General features: G+C 41.8%; 1 protein-coding gene across 1 annotated transcript in view; it reads left to right on the top strand.

Annotated features, from left to right (window-relative positions):
* The first annotated feature begins 4,172 nt into the window (after positions 1-4,172).
* Positions 4,173-17,157, top strand: part of LOC120053554 (cAMP-specific 3',5'-cyclic phosphodiesterase 4D-like) — a 275,152-nt gene continuing 262,167 nt past the window's right edge. The window contains exon 1 of the mRNA XM_039000723.1: positions 4,173-4,363. Coding sequence (XP_038856651.1) covers positions 4,173-4,363 — 191 coding nt within the window. The remainder of the gene's footprint in view (positions 4,364-17,157) is intronic.

The raw sequence follows: 17,157 nt of genomic DNA, 5'->3' as shown, positions 1-17,157 counted from the left end.
GCTGTAATGTAACAAAATGTCAAGGGATCTGAATACTTTCTGAATGCACTATAATCGAGCCCAGACACCTAGACCTGGGAAGACCAGGAATGAGGGCAGTAATGTAATGTACTGTAATGACATTATCCTCCCTCTCCCACTGTAATGTGCTGTCAATTTCACTGCCTGCCCACCACAGGTATAAGCAATTATAGAGGAATGATGGCTGTTGATTTGTTGAATGAGGATTGACATGATGATGCAGGTTGGGTTGGACTTTAATAGGCTGAGAATGACAGGGTGAGCTTCCCTGTGACAACAATGTTTTATTGAAGTCTAGAGATTTCCATAATCTATCCCCCCAGCTTAACTAAAATACATTTTTCCAAAAACATTTGCATCTTGTTATTTTAGTCAGCCATCAAAACCTTCCAAGAATGACCCAATGAGTGGCACATATTTATTGTGTCCCTTTTAGTCTTAGGTAATGGCAAACTCAATGTACCATCTATGCTTTGTACAAACTCAGCAAAGTGTTTGTGTTTGGAGAATCTCTGTAAAGAGAGTGTTCAACATCAGTTTAGGAGTCAGGCAGTATACCTACAGTAGCTAACCACCTGTATAATTCATGGGGGTGGGCTGGATGAATAGCTTGTTTTTACAGCAGACTGCCTCGGGCCAAGGCTACTCACACCATTAAACAACACAGTCTCACACACTGAAAATCAAAGAAACGCAAACACACACACACACACACACACACACACACACACACACACACACACACACACACACACACACACACACACACACACACACACACACACACACACACACACACACACACACACACACACACACACACACATTACAAATCAAAGCACACCGGGAGGGAAGGAGAACAGAGCAGGAAATCTCACTCCATTTTTAGCATCCCCAACAATAGGGCTGCTTGAGCTGAAATGCTGTAGCCTTGGACAAAGTGGTTCTTTTTTGGAGTCAAACACTTATTAAGTATGATGGGACAAAAACATTCAGGGTAACACTCTTGCTCCTCCAAACCTTCCCCTTATATCTACATCATATTTGATTATTCAACCTGAAATAGCTAATAAAAACAGTTTTTAATTGTAAACGAGCTGCGTAATGCTCTTATTTGGTGGCACCTTCTACTCCCCTCCCATTATTCTATATAAAACAACAGTTAAATGTGGAGGTCACAGGATGTTGGTCGCATCTTAATTGGGGAGGACGGACTCGTGGTAATGGCTGGAGCGGAATTGTTGGAATTGTATCAAATACATCAACCATGGTTTCCATGTGTTTGATGCCATTCCATTCGCCAACCTCCCCTCAGCAGCCTCCACTGGTGGAGTTATTGAAGTTGATGAAAGGTCATTAAGCTCTATGTATAACGAGAACTTATTTTCCAAGGTGTTGTTTTCATTTTCATTCTCCACATGGCCAAGCTGGTCAATGTGGAGGGTCCAGCTGGTCTCAGTGGTTAATCGGTGTAATGTGGGAGAATGACCTGTAAATTATCTATGTGGGCTGAATATGTTAATGGTTGACCCTTACTTAATGGGAAAGTCTTGTTAATCATGCAGAACCAATGAAAACGACTCATGGTTAGCCAGAAGATTAATGGCACAGACTTTTACATCATGCTGTCTCACCATATATGTGTGAGTGGACCTGGCTCATATAGGTACACACACACACACACACACACACACACACACACACACACACACACACACACACACACACACACACACACACACACTCACTCCCACATATACTCACTCACTCACTCACTCACTCACTCACTCACTCACTCACAAACACACATTCTACTTGATACACTGAAGAAACAGGCAGCTGATTTAGTTTCCATCAGCTATGATACCCTTTAAAGACACAAAATGCTGCTTTAGTAGCACTTTGAAAGCCATTCCCAGAGGAGGTTCCGTAGAAGTATATCAACAGTTGTTGTGTAAGCTTTATTCGTAGTAATGTTGCATGGCTATATGCCGCACTAGTATGACTATACACAGAGTGTACAAAACATTATGAACATAACATAGACTGCTCTTTCCATGACATAGGTAAATGACCAGGTAAATACAGGTGACAGCTATGATCCCTAATAGATGTCACTTGTTAAATCCACTTCAATCAGCTTAGATGAGTGTACAAAACATTAGGGACATCTTCCTAATATTGAGGTGCCTTTGAACGGGATATGGTAGTACAGTAGGTGCACCGGTTTGTGTCAAGAACTGCAACGCTGCTGGGTTTTTCACACTCAACAGTTTCTCCTGTGTATCAAGAATGATCCACCACCCAAAGGACATCCAGCCAACTTGACATAACTGTGAGAAGCACTGGAGGTAACATGGGCCAGCATCCCTGTGGAATGCTTTTGACACCTTGTGGAGTCCATGCCCCAATGAATTGGGGCTGTTCTGAGGGTTAAAGGGGGTGTATCTCAATATTAGGAAGGTGTCCCTAATGTTTTGTACACTGAGTGCAGGTTAGTGCAAAGAATGGGCTTCAATCCTAATTCTATGTTGTGGATCAGAACCATATGTACTGTCGGCTCTGACATGAACTAGTGTGGACCAAATAGAGCACTGTCTAATTCTATTCATTCTATTCTCTGTTATGGACAGGGTTGGGTAATTGAAGACACTCCTGATCGGTAAAGCTTTACATAATGGCACTAGTGCAAAAAGTTTGAATTGAGAGCCTCCATGATTTGAGAGCCTCCATCGACTTCACACTGTGTATCAATCACTGCTGATAATTGTAATGATCTGCAAGCATATGTATGCAGGATTGGGTTATTTCTTTCTGCTCTGCATCAGTATCTCCTGAGCATCTATCCTCTCCTTGTCTCTCTCTCTATCTCCTCCTGACCAGCTCTATCTTTCAGATGGCATATCTCCTCTTCTCCCCTCAGGTACCTCTTGGTGTCTGTTTATTTATCTCAGTATCAGGTATATCACCATGCTATCAGTCTCTCCTCTCTTCTCTCTCAGGTATATCACCATTCTGTCTGTAACTCCTCTCTTCTCTCTCAGGTATATCACCATCCTGTCTGTCTGTCTCTCCTCTCCTCTCTCTCAGGTATATCCTGTCTGTCTGTCTCTCCTCTCCCCTCTCTCAGGTATATCACCATACTGTCTGTCTGTCTATCCTCTCTTCTCAGGTATGTCACCATCCTATCTGTCTATCGTCTCTTCTCTCAGGTATATCTCCAACATGTCTGTATGTTTGTCTCTCCTCTCTTCTCTCAGGTATATCACCATCCTGTCTGTCTGTCTGTTTGTCTGACCTCTAGACTCTCTCAGGTATATCCATCCTGTCTTTCTGTCTCTCTTCACTCCCAAGTATATCTCCATCCTGTCTGTCTCTCCTCTCTCAGGTATACTGTATCTCCATCCTGTCTGTCTCCCCTCTCTCTCAGGTATATCTCCATCCTGTCTGTCTCCCCTCTCTCTCAGGTATATCTCCATCCTGGCCGTCTCTCCTCTCTCTCAGGTATATCTCCATCCTGTCTGTCTCTCCTCTCGCTCAGGTATATCTCCATGCTGTCTGTCTCTCCTCTCTCAGGTATATCTCCATCCTGTCTGTCTCTCCTCTCTCTCAGGTATATCTTCATCCTGACTGTCTCTCCTCTCTCTCAGGTATATCTCCATCCTGTCTGTCTCTCCTCTCTCTCAGGTATATCTCCATCCTGTCTGTCTCTTCTCTCTCTCAGGTATATCTCCATCCTGTCTGTCTCTTCTCTCTCTCAGGTATATCTTCATCCTGTCTGTCTCTCCTCTCTCTCAGGTATATCTCCATCCTGTCTGTCTCCTCTCTCTCAGGTATCTCTCCATCCTGTCTGTCTCTCCTCTCTCAGGTATATCTCCATCCTGTCTGTCTCTCCTCTCTCTCAGGTATATCTCCATGCTGTCTGTCTCTCCTCTCTCTCAGGTATATCTCCATCCTGTCTGTCTCTCCTCTCTCTCAGGTATATCTTCATCCTGTCTGTCTCTCCTCTCTCTCAGGTATATCTCCATCCTGTCTGTCTCTCATCCCTCTCAGGTATATCTCCATCCTGACTGTCTGTCTGTCTCTGCTCTCCTCTGTCCCAGGTGTCAGATGATTCATCAGACTCTCCAGAGCCGGGGCCAATGTCCTGTATGGAGCCCTTCCTGGTCCGGAGGCTGTCATGTCGCACTGTCCAGCTGCCTCCTCTGGCCTTCAGGCAGGCTGAGCAGTACTACTACAACCACAAACCTGAACCAGACACTGTCACAGTCCCACTGCGACCGACCACACTGCCCCTACGCACCCCTCCACTTATCGCCATCACCTCAGCCGACACCAGCAGGTGAGGTGTGTGTATGTGTGTGTGTTGACTTTCTAATTTTATACAAATTAAATTACCATAAGGGATGTTTAGACTGTCAGGCAGTCTGGAAAGAGTGCTTTCTTTTTGGATGAGCTACAATTATACAAATGTAGCCCTTCATTTTCTGTGTTTATTTGGCACTTATTGAAGTGAACCCTGACTCACTTGTCTACTGAAGTCTGACTCATCCGTGTATTTCTAATAGAGCTATCTTCGCTAGCACTGTAATTGACTGATTTCATCATACAGATCTGGGAAATATCTTGTCTCCATTTCTTCTGAAAAGTAATGATTAACTAAACAAAACAACTACAGTAACAAACAAGACATGGTATCCATCTTGCAAATCAACATAATTTCACAGAATTGTGTTTTTACGCTATTTTTGGCCCTTTGGTGGAGCAGAGGTTTCAACATGTAGTAGAGCGTAGTCATTCAACCAAAACCCCTTGAGGCACCAGTCCAAAATATGACAAACTTTCAGTATGTCATATACAGCCTCCCTAGATCCTATAAAAAAACCACTTGGGGAACACTGTCATAATACAGGCTAACATGCTGACCAGACCGGAAACGTCGCATGCGCGAGAGTCGCGAGAGTAAATGTAGAAATCCATGTTATTCAATTATTGCACCCACACTGCTCGCGCGCCAACGAGCGTCTGCGATGCCAAGGGTTAAATAGAACTCCTTTCTATTTCTGACGCAGATTGCGCTGAAAGTCCTGCCTCTCCCATCTCCTCATTGGTTTATAGAAGCAGGTACCCACGTACCATCTCCTCATTGGTAATACACACGTGTGTGATTGAAAGACGAACTGTTTTGCCAGTCGTCGTGGTAATACTATGAAAGTTTAGATGCCGATCACCATATAAGTTCAAAGATGAAAAAGCCTGGATGGAGGAGAGATGACTAGAAACGACTCGGTTGGCCGTTTTATGTGTGGATTAATTGTCGGAGTAGAGGACCTTGTGCATTTCAGGTAAAATAACAACTCAATGTTTATATCCCAGGACAAATTAGCTAGCAACAGCAAGCTAGCTAAATAGGACAAATTAGCTAGCACGTGCAAGCTAACTAGCTAAATTGCCATACATGTTTAATGCATTTCGACCTGTCCCCAAATTAATGTCATTGGTTCAGAGTTTGTTTCGATATTTTAACCTGCGTGTCGTGATCGCGTTTGGTGTAGGGGGACAAAATAAATGTATGCACGATAGCACACGATGGCGCACTCGCGCAGCCGGTTTGGGTTCCGTGTAATCTGTCAGAGTTCTAGGATTGTATGGGATTCAAAGCACACAGCCATCACCACCATACTATCAAACAGTCTAAACAAAGTTACAGCAGGGTATTAAGAAAGGTTTGGGGAAGCTAAGCCCTCTGCAGTGTGCAGTGCACAACGTACAGTACCATCTGCTATGAGGTCAGTTGAGAGTTACCAGAGCTTCACAAGGTGAGAGATTTGCATTCACAAGTAGCCCATGTCTGAGAAAAATTCTCAGGGACCACAAATAGTAAGGGGATAAACAGTAGCTCATTGTAGCCTTATATCCCATAGGTGACGAGGAGGAGTAAATAAGTGTAAGTAAGGGGAAAAAACAAACCTAAAGTACAGCCAAAAGAATATCAACAAAGAAGACCCCCCCAGCTCCTGCAGATGAAAGTAATCCCCAGTGCATCTGAGAACACATCAAGTTTGGCAGTTGCTCTGTGGCCAGGTAATGTCTTTGTAATATGAGACAGAGAGAAGATGTAGGACCATGTAATTAGAATTCATAGAATGGACAGTGTCCCTGGGATTTAGAACGCCTCACTCCACTGATCATGAAGATTTGCATTGGAGAGCAGTGTCTTCTTCATCAACAACAAGCTACGTACATATATTACACCGTCCAATTTTAGCACAGATTTTAGCACAGCTGTGATTTTTTTTTTTTAAAGCTTAGATTATGTTGTGATGTCATCATACATTTTATCAAGAATTGATTAATATATGTAAGTAAGGCACAAGCCCTTTGTAATATAATTATTAATTGCTATGTCTTCTATACACTTCACTATGGACAACATGGGAGAAAATGATTGAGAATTCTAACAAAGACCATACTGTACAACGTCTTAGCTCAGTTTAAGGCTTGGTTCATTTATAGTTCATCAGGGTTGAAGAAGAAGAGAACTGGAAGGCAGACAACTTACTGCTTCCAAGTTCAAGTTAAGGGTTCATTTGAACAATGAAAGAGTGAAGTTTACAAACTGGGATAGGTTACAGCTAGCCTACCATACCAGTACTGGAAAAATAAAAAGAAGTGGAGGAAGGAACCGGTCACTTCAGGGGAGATGGATAGATGAGATCGGGACAGATGAAGTCAGATCAAACACTTTTTTATAGTGCCTTCAGAAAGTATTCACACCCCTTGACTTTTTCCACATTTTGTTGTGATATAGCCTGAATTAAAAATGTATTAAATTGAGATTTTCTGTCACTGATCTACACACAATACCCCATAACGTTAAAGTGGAATTATGTGTCTCGAAATGTTTACAAATGTATTATAAATTAAAAACTAAAATGTCTTGAGTGAATAAGTATTCAACCCTTTTGTTATGGCAAGCCTAAATAAGTTCAGGAGTACAACTGTGCTTAACAAGTCACATAAATTGCATTGACTCCCTCTGTGTGCAATAAGAGTGTTTAACATGATTTTTTAACGATCCCATCTCTGTACCCAACACATACAGTTGAAGTCGGAAGTTTACATACACCTTGGCCAAATACATTTAAACTCAGTTTTTCACAATTCCTGACATTTAATCAGAGTAAAAATTCCCTGTCTTAGGTCAGTTAGGATCACCACTTTATTTTAAGAATGTGAAATGTCAGAATAATAGTAGAGAGAATGATTTATTTCAGCTTTTATTTCTTTCATCACATTCCCACTGGGTCAGAAGTTTCCATACACTCAATGAGTATTTGGTAGCATTCCCTTTAAATTGTTTAACTTGGGTCAAACGTTTTGGGTGGCCTTCCACAAGCTTCCCACAATAAGTTGGTTGAATTTTGGCCCATTCCTCCTGACAGAGCTGGTGTAACTGAGTCAGGTTTGTAGGCCTCCTTGTTCGCACACGCTTTTTCAGTCCTGCCCATGTAACAGTTTAACTTTAGTCCGTCCCCTCGCCCCGACCCGGGCGTGAACAAGGGACCCTCTGCACACATCAACAACAGTCACCCACGAAGCATCGTTACCCATCGCTCCACAAAAGCCACGGCCCTTGCAGAGCAAGGGGAACCACTACTTCAAGGTCTCAGAGCAAGTGACGTCATCAATTGAAAGGCTATTAGCGCGCACCACCGCTAACTAGCTAGCCATTTCAAATCCGTTACACCCACAAATGTTCTATGGGATTGAGGTCAGGGCTTTGTGATGGCCACTCCAATACCTTGACTTTGTTGTCCTTTAGCCATTTTGCCACAACTTTGGAAGTATGCTTGGGGTCATTGTCCATTTGGAAGACCCATTTGCGACCAAGCTTTAACTTCCTGACTGATGTCTTGAGATCTTGCTTCAATATATCCACATACTTTTCCTACCTCATGATGCCATCTATTTTGTGAAGTGCACCAGTCCCTCCTGCAGCAAAGCACCCCCACAACATGATGCTGCCACCCCTGTGCTTCACAGTTGGGATGGTGTTCTTCGGCTTGCAAGCCTCCCCCTTTTTCCTCCAAACATAACGATGGTCATTATGGCCAAACAGTTCTATTTTTGTTTCATCAGACCAGAGGACATTTCTCCAAAAAGTACGATCTTTGTCCCCATGTGCAGTTGCAAACCATAGTCTGGCTTTTTTATGGCGGTTTTGGAGCAGTGGCTTCTTCCTTGCTGAGCGGCCTTTCAGGTTATGTCGATATAGGACTCGTTTTTACTTTGCATATAAATACTTTTGTACATATTTCCTCCAGCATCTTCACAAGGTCCTTTGCTACTGTTCTGGAATTGATTTGCACTTTTCGCACCAAAATACGTTATTCTCTAGGAGACAGAACGCGTCTCCTTCCTGAGCGGTATGACAGCTGCGTGGTCCCATGGTGTTTATACTTGCTTACTATTGTTTGTACAGATGAACGTGGTACCTTCAGGCGTTTGGATATTGCTCCCAAGGATGAACCAGACTTGTGGAGGTCTACGATCTGAGGTCTTGGCTGATATATTTTGATTTTCCCATGATGTCAAGCAAAAAGGCACTGAGTTTGAAGGTAGGCCTTGAAATACATCCACAGGTACACCTCCAATTGACTCAAAGGATGTCAATTAGCCTATCAGAAGCTTCAAAAGCCATACCATTATTTTCTGGAATTTTCCACACTGTTTATAGACACAGTCAATTTAGTGTATGTAACCTTCTGACCCACTGGAATTGTGATGCAGTGAATTATAAGTGAAATAATCTGTCTGTAAACAATTGTTGGAAAAATTATTTGTGTCATGTACAAAGTAGATGTCCTAACCGACTTGGCAAAACTATAGTTTGTTAACAAGAAATTTGTGGAGTGGTTGAAAAAACAGTTTTAATGACTCCAACCTAAATGTATGTAAACTTACGACTTCAACTGTAGATACAACAGTAGCTAGGATGGGGAGAATCTGTCCATAATAAAGCGCTGCTTTATGACAATTCAATCCATTTCAATCCCACTTTGTAACACAACAAAAGTGGGAAAAGGGGTGTGAATACTTCCTGAAGGCACTGCATAGGGGAGTGTTCTTTTCTCTTTGGCCCACTGTCATAACCCTCTCCTCACCAACATTGCGTGCAAAGCAACCACTGCTCTGTCAAGAGCCTATTTCTGAGGAGATTGCATTCATGCTCCTGGCATTGAAGAAATTAGAGTCCCGGCCAGTTAGTTTACATTGTAATGGGCTCGAACCAAGCAGTGGGAGAGGAGGAAGAACACACTGCGATTTGACCAAAAGTCCTCTCTTGGGTTTAAAGGAAATAAAGAACAAAGAAATTGAAAATGTGCCTAAAGCAATTTCATGGTGGCTGACTGCCTGTAGTGGTAGAAGGAGCTGGATGGTCATGCTTTCTCCTCTCTGGAGACTGGAGTCCAAATCACAATCTAGGTCCCATCCACCCCGTCACTCCGTGTGGAGGAATGACACTGGACACATCTCAAATGTGAAACAGAATGAAACAAATATAATTTGTCTGCCCTAAAAAATACAACCATATTTAAAAAGATTAAGTAGATGGCATTAACCATCTGTATTAGTGTTTACTTGTTTTGGTGGGAAATTACATTATCCTCATCTAAATTTGAATACTTTTTGTTTGTACTGTCTGCATTTTAAATAAGTGAAGAATAAAATTATATTTTATCATATTACTAGAGAAATCTATTGAATGTTGCATCCTATTAGTTGAATTTAGGGTATCCTCCCCAAAGAACTTTGCAATGCATACGTAGCAATATATTATTTTAAACAATAAATATAGAAGACACATTTAGACACTTGTTGTGGTCATGGTTTTGATTCCATGAACAAGGATCAACGAGTGAACACTTTTTTCACATTCTAATCTTATTTTATTATATTATGATACTCCCATACCTTGATTCCATTAACAAGGATCAGAGAAGCAACATTTGGATTGATTCCCATTTTAGCCATGACATTACATATCCCTCTGGACTGCATTTGTGTTGTGGTCAAAGGGAGGTGGCTAAGGTCTCATGTTTTATGTATGCTGTGACAGCTTTCCTATTCCATCGTTAACAAGGACTGCAGATGGGGGATGAACAGTGACATTGTGGTTGTTTAGGCCGCCTACTGCATGGATGTTTTCATGCATCGAGTGCGTAAAGTTATGACAGCCGGTTTTTGGAACATATTATTTCGGAAACATTAAAGGTCATTCATGGATTTTAATTTAGGCTCAAGGTAGTTTATCCACGTACCACGTAAGCCTATTGGGGAGCACGGATAAGGAATCGTCACCAGAACCTTGCTGAAATAGGCGTGTACGCATAGACGGTGGAGCACTTGGAGTTCGCCTACAGCCAGGTTCTTATCTGAGCGACAGGGAGAGAGTAACATTGGACGGGACGTTATAATAACACAAAATTAAATGTTAATTAAAAAAAAAAATTCTTAGCACAGTAGGCCTATAGATGGCAATAGTGTTTGGAGTGTGTGGTGGTGTATTAAGATGACAAAAGTAGACTAGTCACCAAATGGATGTTTTGTTGGATAGTCTACTACTGTATTTTGGAAAATGAGGCAATGCACATTATTTAACTGCTTAACTTTAGATAGCTCTGTCCTGTTAAAGGTAATTCAGAGAAGTGCCTGGATCTGCAGATTTCAAGTAACTTTTCAAACTAACCGAAAATCTGTGTTGAAAGTAACAAATGTTGAATTAATTTAGGTCTCCAGCAGAACAAAGTTTTAGAAAACATCTTGGCAGCAACAGCCCCGAGACAAGGCGCCGAAAAAGTCCAGAGGCTTCACTTTGCATGTTTTAATCCAGACTGCGAGTCTAATAAAAACCTTGGCAAGCTAGGATGGATACCGCCGGCGGGAATGTGACAGCATCCCTTGTCTCTGGCAGTGGTAGCTTCGGCAGCAGCAGTAGCTGCACGGATGGAAACGCGAATGCGCCTAAACATTTGTGGAGGCAACAGAACCAAGCAGCGCTCTCTCCGCTCCACCACGCGCTCGGAGTACGGACGAACAACCGGGTGAGAAGAGGATTTTCGGACACCGAGAAATACCTCAGCCCTAAGACCATGGACCGAACTTATGCAGTGGACACCGGGCACCGACCCTGTTTGAAGAAATCGCGGATGTCATGGCCATCCTCGTTCCAAGGACTTCGACGGTAAGGACAGCTTTATCTCTGTCTCAAGGGAGAATGACAAGGGCGTGTGTGAACAATGGAAAGCGAAAAAGTAGGGTAAGTAGGCTACCAAAGGTGTAAAAGAGGTCGCAACTTTGGACAAGCTTTAGTTTTCATTCCGTAGCCTAAATATTCGCCTTTTAGGTAGATGTGAAAAATATCCTATCCCGGTACTCGAGAATTATTATTAATCTAACCGACGAGACAAAGAGGGATTTGTAAATTATGTAAATGTGTGTGTATGATGAATTTGCGAACGCATGGTTTGCTCATTCGTTTTTAGATTGGACGTTTGCGCATCAATAGTTTCTGTTATTAATGATATGGATGTCTTGATGGATGACTGTTTAAAAAAAAGACGCCCATGATTTAAAGGTGCTGTGACTGGGAGTAAAATAAGGCGATACATTAATAACTTAAGGTAGACGTGGACCAAGTAGGCACAGTGAGGACACAAAGTTAAATAGACCTACCCTGCAGGAAATAAAGTGAGGGGCACAATTATAAGGTTCATCTCTCAAATGATGAGCAGGCATAACACATTGCACATTTCAGTCCATGTATTCGCTTGTACGCCCTTTTTTACCCAACACATCCCATACTAGTAGATACATTAAAGCTTTTTATATCAGCTATAGACCTAATAAGCCAATTGTAAGCATTTCTTACCACATAATTACAGTTCATTTCTGACAAGGGCAGACTGCTGTGCAGTTCACCAGTCCAATACAAAAATACCCTATTTCCACTCTCATGCTGACCCACACATACTGGCTCTGATATTTTCTTTTCACATTGTCCAATCCAGCATAGTTCTAGCAACTAACGTGGATACAAAAGGAAAGCACAATACTACACATTGGATTGGCTAAGCAGTGTTAAAAGGGTTATAGGCCTACCATACATTATTTTCACTAGTCTCTCCTACTTGCATTCATTGGTTTAATCCACACATTCACAACGGTCTCAAGCCATTCTATATACCAGGAGATGACTGTCGATGCTTTTTAGGTGGTGGAGCCCAGAAGGCTGCTCCATATTCAGACCGAGTCCTGAGGATTCTTCTTCTCTAATTATCTACTTTAGCTGCAAAGTAAAGAGAGAAAGAATCTAATATTAGGTCACCTCCGTTTCCTGTCTGAAGTTCTGGAGCTACCATAATATCTGTCCCTGGACTAATATTCTCTTCAGTTATGACTGCCATCTCACCTCAGGGCTATGGAGAATATTGACCGAGCTGTGCTTGGAATGGACTAACATGTATCCAGACCCGATATTCAGAGTCTAGACAGAAAGAAAAGCATGATTACTGTTTATGAGATTGTTTACAATCTGAAGAAATCATACTTGGGACAGAGGAAGACTTAAGTTATCTTTTATAGAAGGTATAATTATATTTTTAAATATTTCAGGGCGGGTGAAGAAAGATTCGGGGCAGAAAGATGTGTAGTATTGCATTGTTTTACTCATGGCAGATAATCTATAGGGCAATACTGTCCAGGGCCCCATTTCCCAAAAGCATCTTAAGGCTAAGTTCATCAGTAGAACCTTCGTAAGAGCATCGTTAATATCTCCAAGCTGTTTCCCAAAACCATCGTTATTAACGTTGCACTTGAAAATGCTCGTAATCTAAAGATTCCTCGGGCCAATCGTAGAACAGCTACGTGCATCGTTAGTTCCTTTTTTGCCCTCCTGTGTCACTTTATACACAGAAGATCTCTGTTGAACATAGATTCACATGGTCTATCCGTTTCCCTGTGACTGCCGATAACTTCAGAACAATGTTGACTACAAATACAAAGTTGCCAATGTCTTTGCAATTGATACAAACAAGCAACATATAAAGATGCTTCAAATGAAAACAGAGATGACCGCATTAAAATAAACAGTAGGCTATAGGCCTTTTGCAAGCATATTGAAGTAATTTCATGTTTAATCAATTGAGTTCTATTTTTCTACTTCTAATTTGTTGAATATACACTGAGTGTACAAAACATTAAAAACACCTTCCTAATATTAAGTTGCACCCCCAACCTCCTTTTGCCCTCAGAACCGCCTCACTTCGTCGGGACATGGACTCCACAAGGTGTTGAAAGCGTTCCACAGGGATGCTGGCCCATGTTGACTCCAATGCTTCCCACAGTAGTGTCAAGTTGACTGGATGTCTTTGTGTGGTGGACCATTCTTGATACACACGGGTATAAAAAAAAAAACAGCAGCGTTGCAGTTATTGACACAAACCGGTGCACCTGGGACCTACTACCATACCCCGTTCAAAGACACTTAAATATGTTGTCTTGACCATTTACCCTCTGAATGGCACACATACACAATTCATGTCTCAATTGTCTCAAGGCTTAAAATATATTTTAACCTATCTCCTTCCCTTCATCTACACTGATTGAAGTGGATTTAACAAGTAACATCAACAAGTCTATCATGGCATTCACCTGGTCAGTCTGTCATGGAAAGAGCAGGTATTCTTAATGTTTTGTGCACTCAGTGTATTTCATAGCCTAATTTGTGTGCAATGATGTGCCGACTGGGCATTTTTATTGGGTAAGCATTAGAGTTTAACCTGGTTACTGAGTTTTACTGGGATTTACCACCCAAAACCACTCGATTTTCCAAGGATAAATAACTGAGAGAAACTGGTAAATTATAATAAATTACTTATATGAACAGCATGGCGTGAAATGAAACTGTTAAATTATATGCATGTTTAAATCTGGCTTCTCTATGGCCTCTGCATGAAGAATCTTCAATGCTCAGGGTGGGGACAGACAGCCCATCTACCTATACTGTCATCTCATCATGGTAACTTTTTTCTTGTGATAGCTAGGCCTGCATTTGCTGCAGCATAGTCTATGCTACAGTAATATAAAGACCGAATGCCCGTCTAATTTACCCATCTCCATCTGGCTTTCGGGGTCACCTTATTTTTTAATTGTAACTTTTATTTTATTGTGTCATTTGTGCTCCTTCTCCGGCCTCTAGGTCACCAGGCTGCTCGTTAGGGCGCACACCTGTCACCAGCGGTACGCGCATAATTATACTCACCTGGACTCCATCACCTCCTTGATTACCTGCCCTTTATATGTCACTCCCTTCGGGTTCTTCCCCAGTCGTCATTGTTGCTGTTTGTGTTTATTGTTTTGTTAATTTATTAATTAAATGTATTCACTCCCTGAACTTGCTTCCCAACTTTCAGCGTACATCGTTACATGTTGTAGCTGCAGAGTTTTAAAACAGCCCATCATTCGAAATTCGTTGCTTTAAATGAGTGCATGCGCAAGCTCTCTTGCAGTCTTTCTCTCTCTCCATCAACTGTAAGGACCGACGCTGGAGAAGAAAGCCGGTACGGGGAGTAGAACATTTATTATGGAACAGACATCAAACAGGACAGGGACAGCAATAGAACCGGGTATGCAAAGACGAACAAACATTAATCCTGAAGCAGGGAACAGAGTTTGGGAACAGACCGATATAGGGTAGGTAATTACACAGATGATTGAGTCCAGGTGAGTCCAATAATCGCTGATGCGCATGACGGGGCAAGACAGGTGTGCGTACTGATGGTGGCAGGAGAGCGTAATGTTGGGGAGCCTGTCTCCTTCGAGCGCCAGGGAGGGGGAGAGGGAGCAGGCGTGACATCAACTCCATTCAAATTAGATTTTCCGGTTCTAGTTTGACATATAGCCCTATACAGGGCATTCTGAAAGTATTCAGACCCCTTCCCTTTTCCCACACTTTGTTACGTTACAGCCTTATTCTAAATAGGATTACACAATAATGAGAAAGCAAAAACAGTTTTTTAGAAATGTTTGCAAATTTGTTACAAATAAAAAAACTGAAATAGCTTATTTACATAAGTATTCAGACCTTTTGCTATGAGACTCGAAATTGAGCTCGGGTGCATCCTGTTTCCATTGATCATCCTTGAGATGTTTCTACAACTTGATTGGAGTCCACCTGTGGCACATTCAATTGATTGGGCATGATTTGGAAAGGTACATACAGTTGAAGTCGGAAGTTTACATACACCTTAGCCAAATACATTTAAACTCAGTTTTTCACAATTCCTGACATTTAATCATTGTAAAGATTCCCTGTCTTAGGTCAGTTAGGATCACCACTTTATTTTAAGAATGTGAAATGTCAGAATAATAGTAGAGTGATTTATTTCAGCTTTTATTTCTTTCATCACATTCCCAGTGGGTCAGAAGTTTCCATACACTCAATTAGTATTTGGTAGCATTGCCTTTAAATTGTTTAACTTGAGTCAAACGTTTCGGGTGGCCTTCCACAAGCTTCCCACAATAAGTTGGGTGAGTTTTGGCCCATTCCTCCTGACAGAGCTGGTGTAACTGAGTTAGATTTGTAGGCCTCCTTGCTCACACAAATTTTTTCAGTCTTGCCCACACATTTTCTATAGGATTGAGGTCAGGGCTTTGTGATGGCCACTCCAATTCCTTGACTTTGTTGTCCTCAAGCCATTTTGCCACAACTTCGGAAGTATGCTTGGGGTCATTGTCCATTTGGAAGACCCATTTGCGACCAAGCTTTAACTTCCTGACTGATGTCTTGATGTTGCTTTAATATATCCACATCATTTTTCTACCTCATGATGCCATCTATTTTGTGAAGTGCACCAGTCCTTCCTGCAGCAAAGCACCCCCACAACATGATGCTGCCACCCCCATGCTTCACAGTTGGAATGGGGTTCTTTGGCTTGAAAGCCTCCCCCATTTTCCTCCAAACATAACGATGGTCATTATGACCAAACAGTTCTATTTTTGTTTCATCAGACCAGAGGACATTTCTCCAAAAAGTACGATCTTTGTCCCCATGTGCAGTTGCAAACCGTAGTTTGGCTTTTTTATGGCGGTTTTGGAGCAGTGGCTTCTTCCTTGCTGAGCGGCCTTTCAGGTTATGTCGATATAGGACTCGTTTTACTGTGGATATAGATACTGAAAGATTAGTGGAATCTGTGTGGGTAGCTGGACAGGTAGGATGACTGACAGTGAAGGTGAACAGGTGGTCACGTGTCAGATGACAGAAGAATGGATGAGACTGAGGCAGGAATTCCTTTAACCATAAAGTGGTATATTTACTGAGTAGTCTCTGCTGCATAACAAAGGAAACAAAATAACATGTATCCAATCAAATTCATAATCACAAAGATCAAATCATAACAATCATTCATTATAACATAATTAGGGAATTCAACAATCCAGTTCATTAAGAAGTCAATAGTAATCACCTGTGAGTCATTTAGGCTCTTAACTATTTATCATAAAATAAATACAAACAGTGAATGGTCATTTAATCTATAATCTCCTTTAGTTTGATATCAAAGTCGATCAGTTAGCAAACAATGACGTTTCTCATTTCACCCTTTCAATTGTCTTCATGTGTACATGTAATTAATTTAATTACATATTAACCATATCGATTGCATAATTGGCCTATGAGGATCAGTATGGCCACAATCATTTACAATTCACATTACACAATATGTTTGAAGCGTGCGCTCCAAGCCGCGCTCCGCGATAATAACTACAAACAATAACTGATGGCCCACTCTCCCGATCGCAACAGATAGTTCAGATGAAAGGTAACAGAGTCGGTGGACTTACATGGATTCATGGACGCACAGAACTTCTCGAGCAGACGGAGTTAAGGAAGAGAAAGCAGCGAGATCAGGCGATGCCGTTTTCCTCCTTTTATGTGGATGAGATCTGTCGGTCATTGCCACCTGACCTATTTAAAGCGCCCCTGGCCCAGCTGAGTAAGTGGCCATGAATTAAAGGATTATTCCACCAACTCCATGGGCCTTTTCTACAGCCACCCTGGAAATTTGTTAAATT

Source organism: Salvelinus namaycush, chromosome 1, assembly GCF_016432855.1.
Source record: "Salvelinus namaycush isolate Seneca chromosome 1, SaNama_1.0, whole genome shotgun sequence".
NCBI classification, from domain to species: Eukaryota; Metazoa; Chordata; class Actinopteri; order Salmoniformes; family Salmonidae; genus Salvelinus; species Salvelinus namaycush.
Note: the sequence above shows the minus strand (reverse complement) of the source record. Positions and strands in the feature narration are given on the sequence as shown.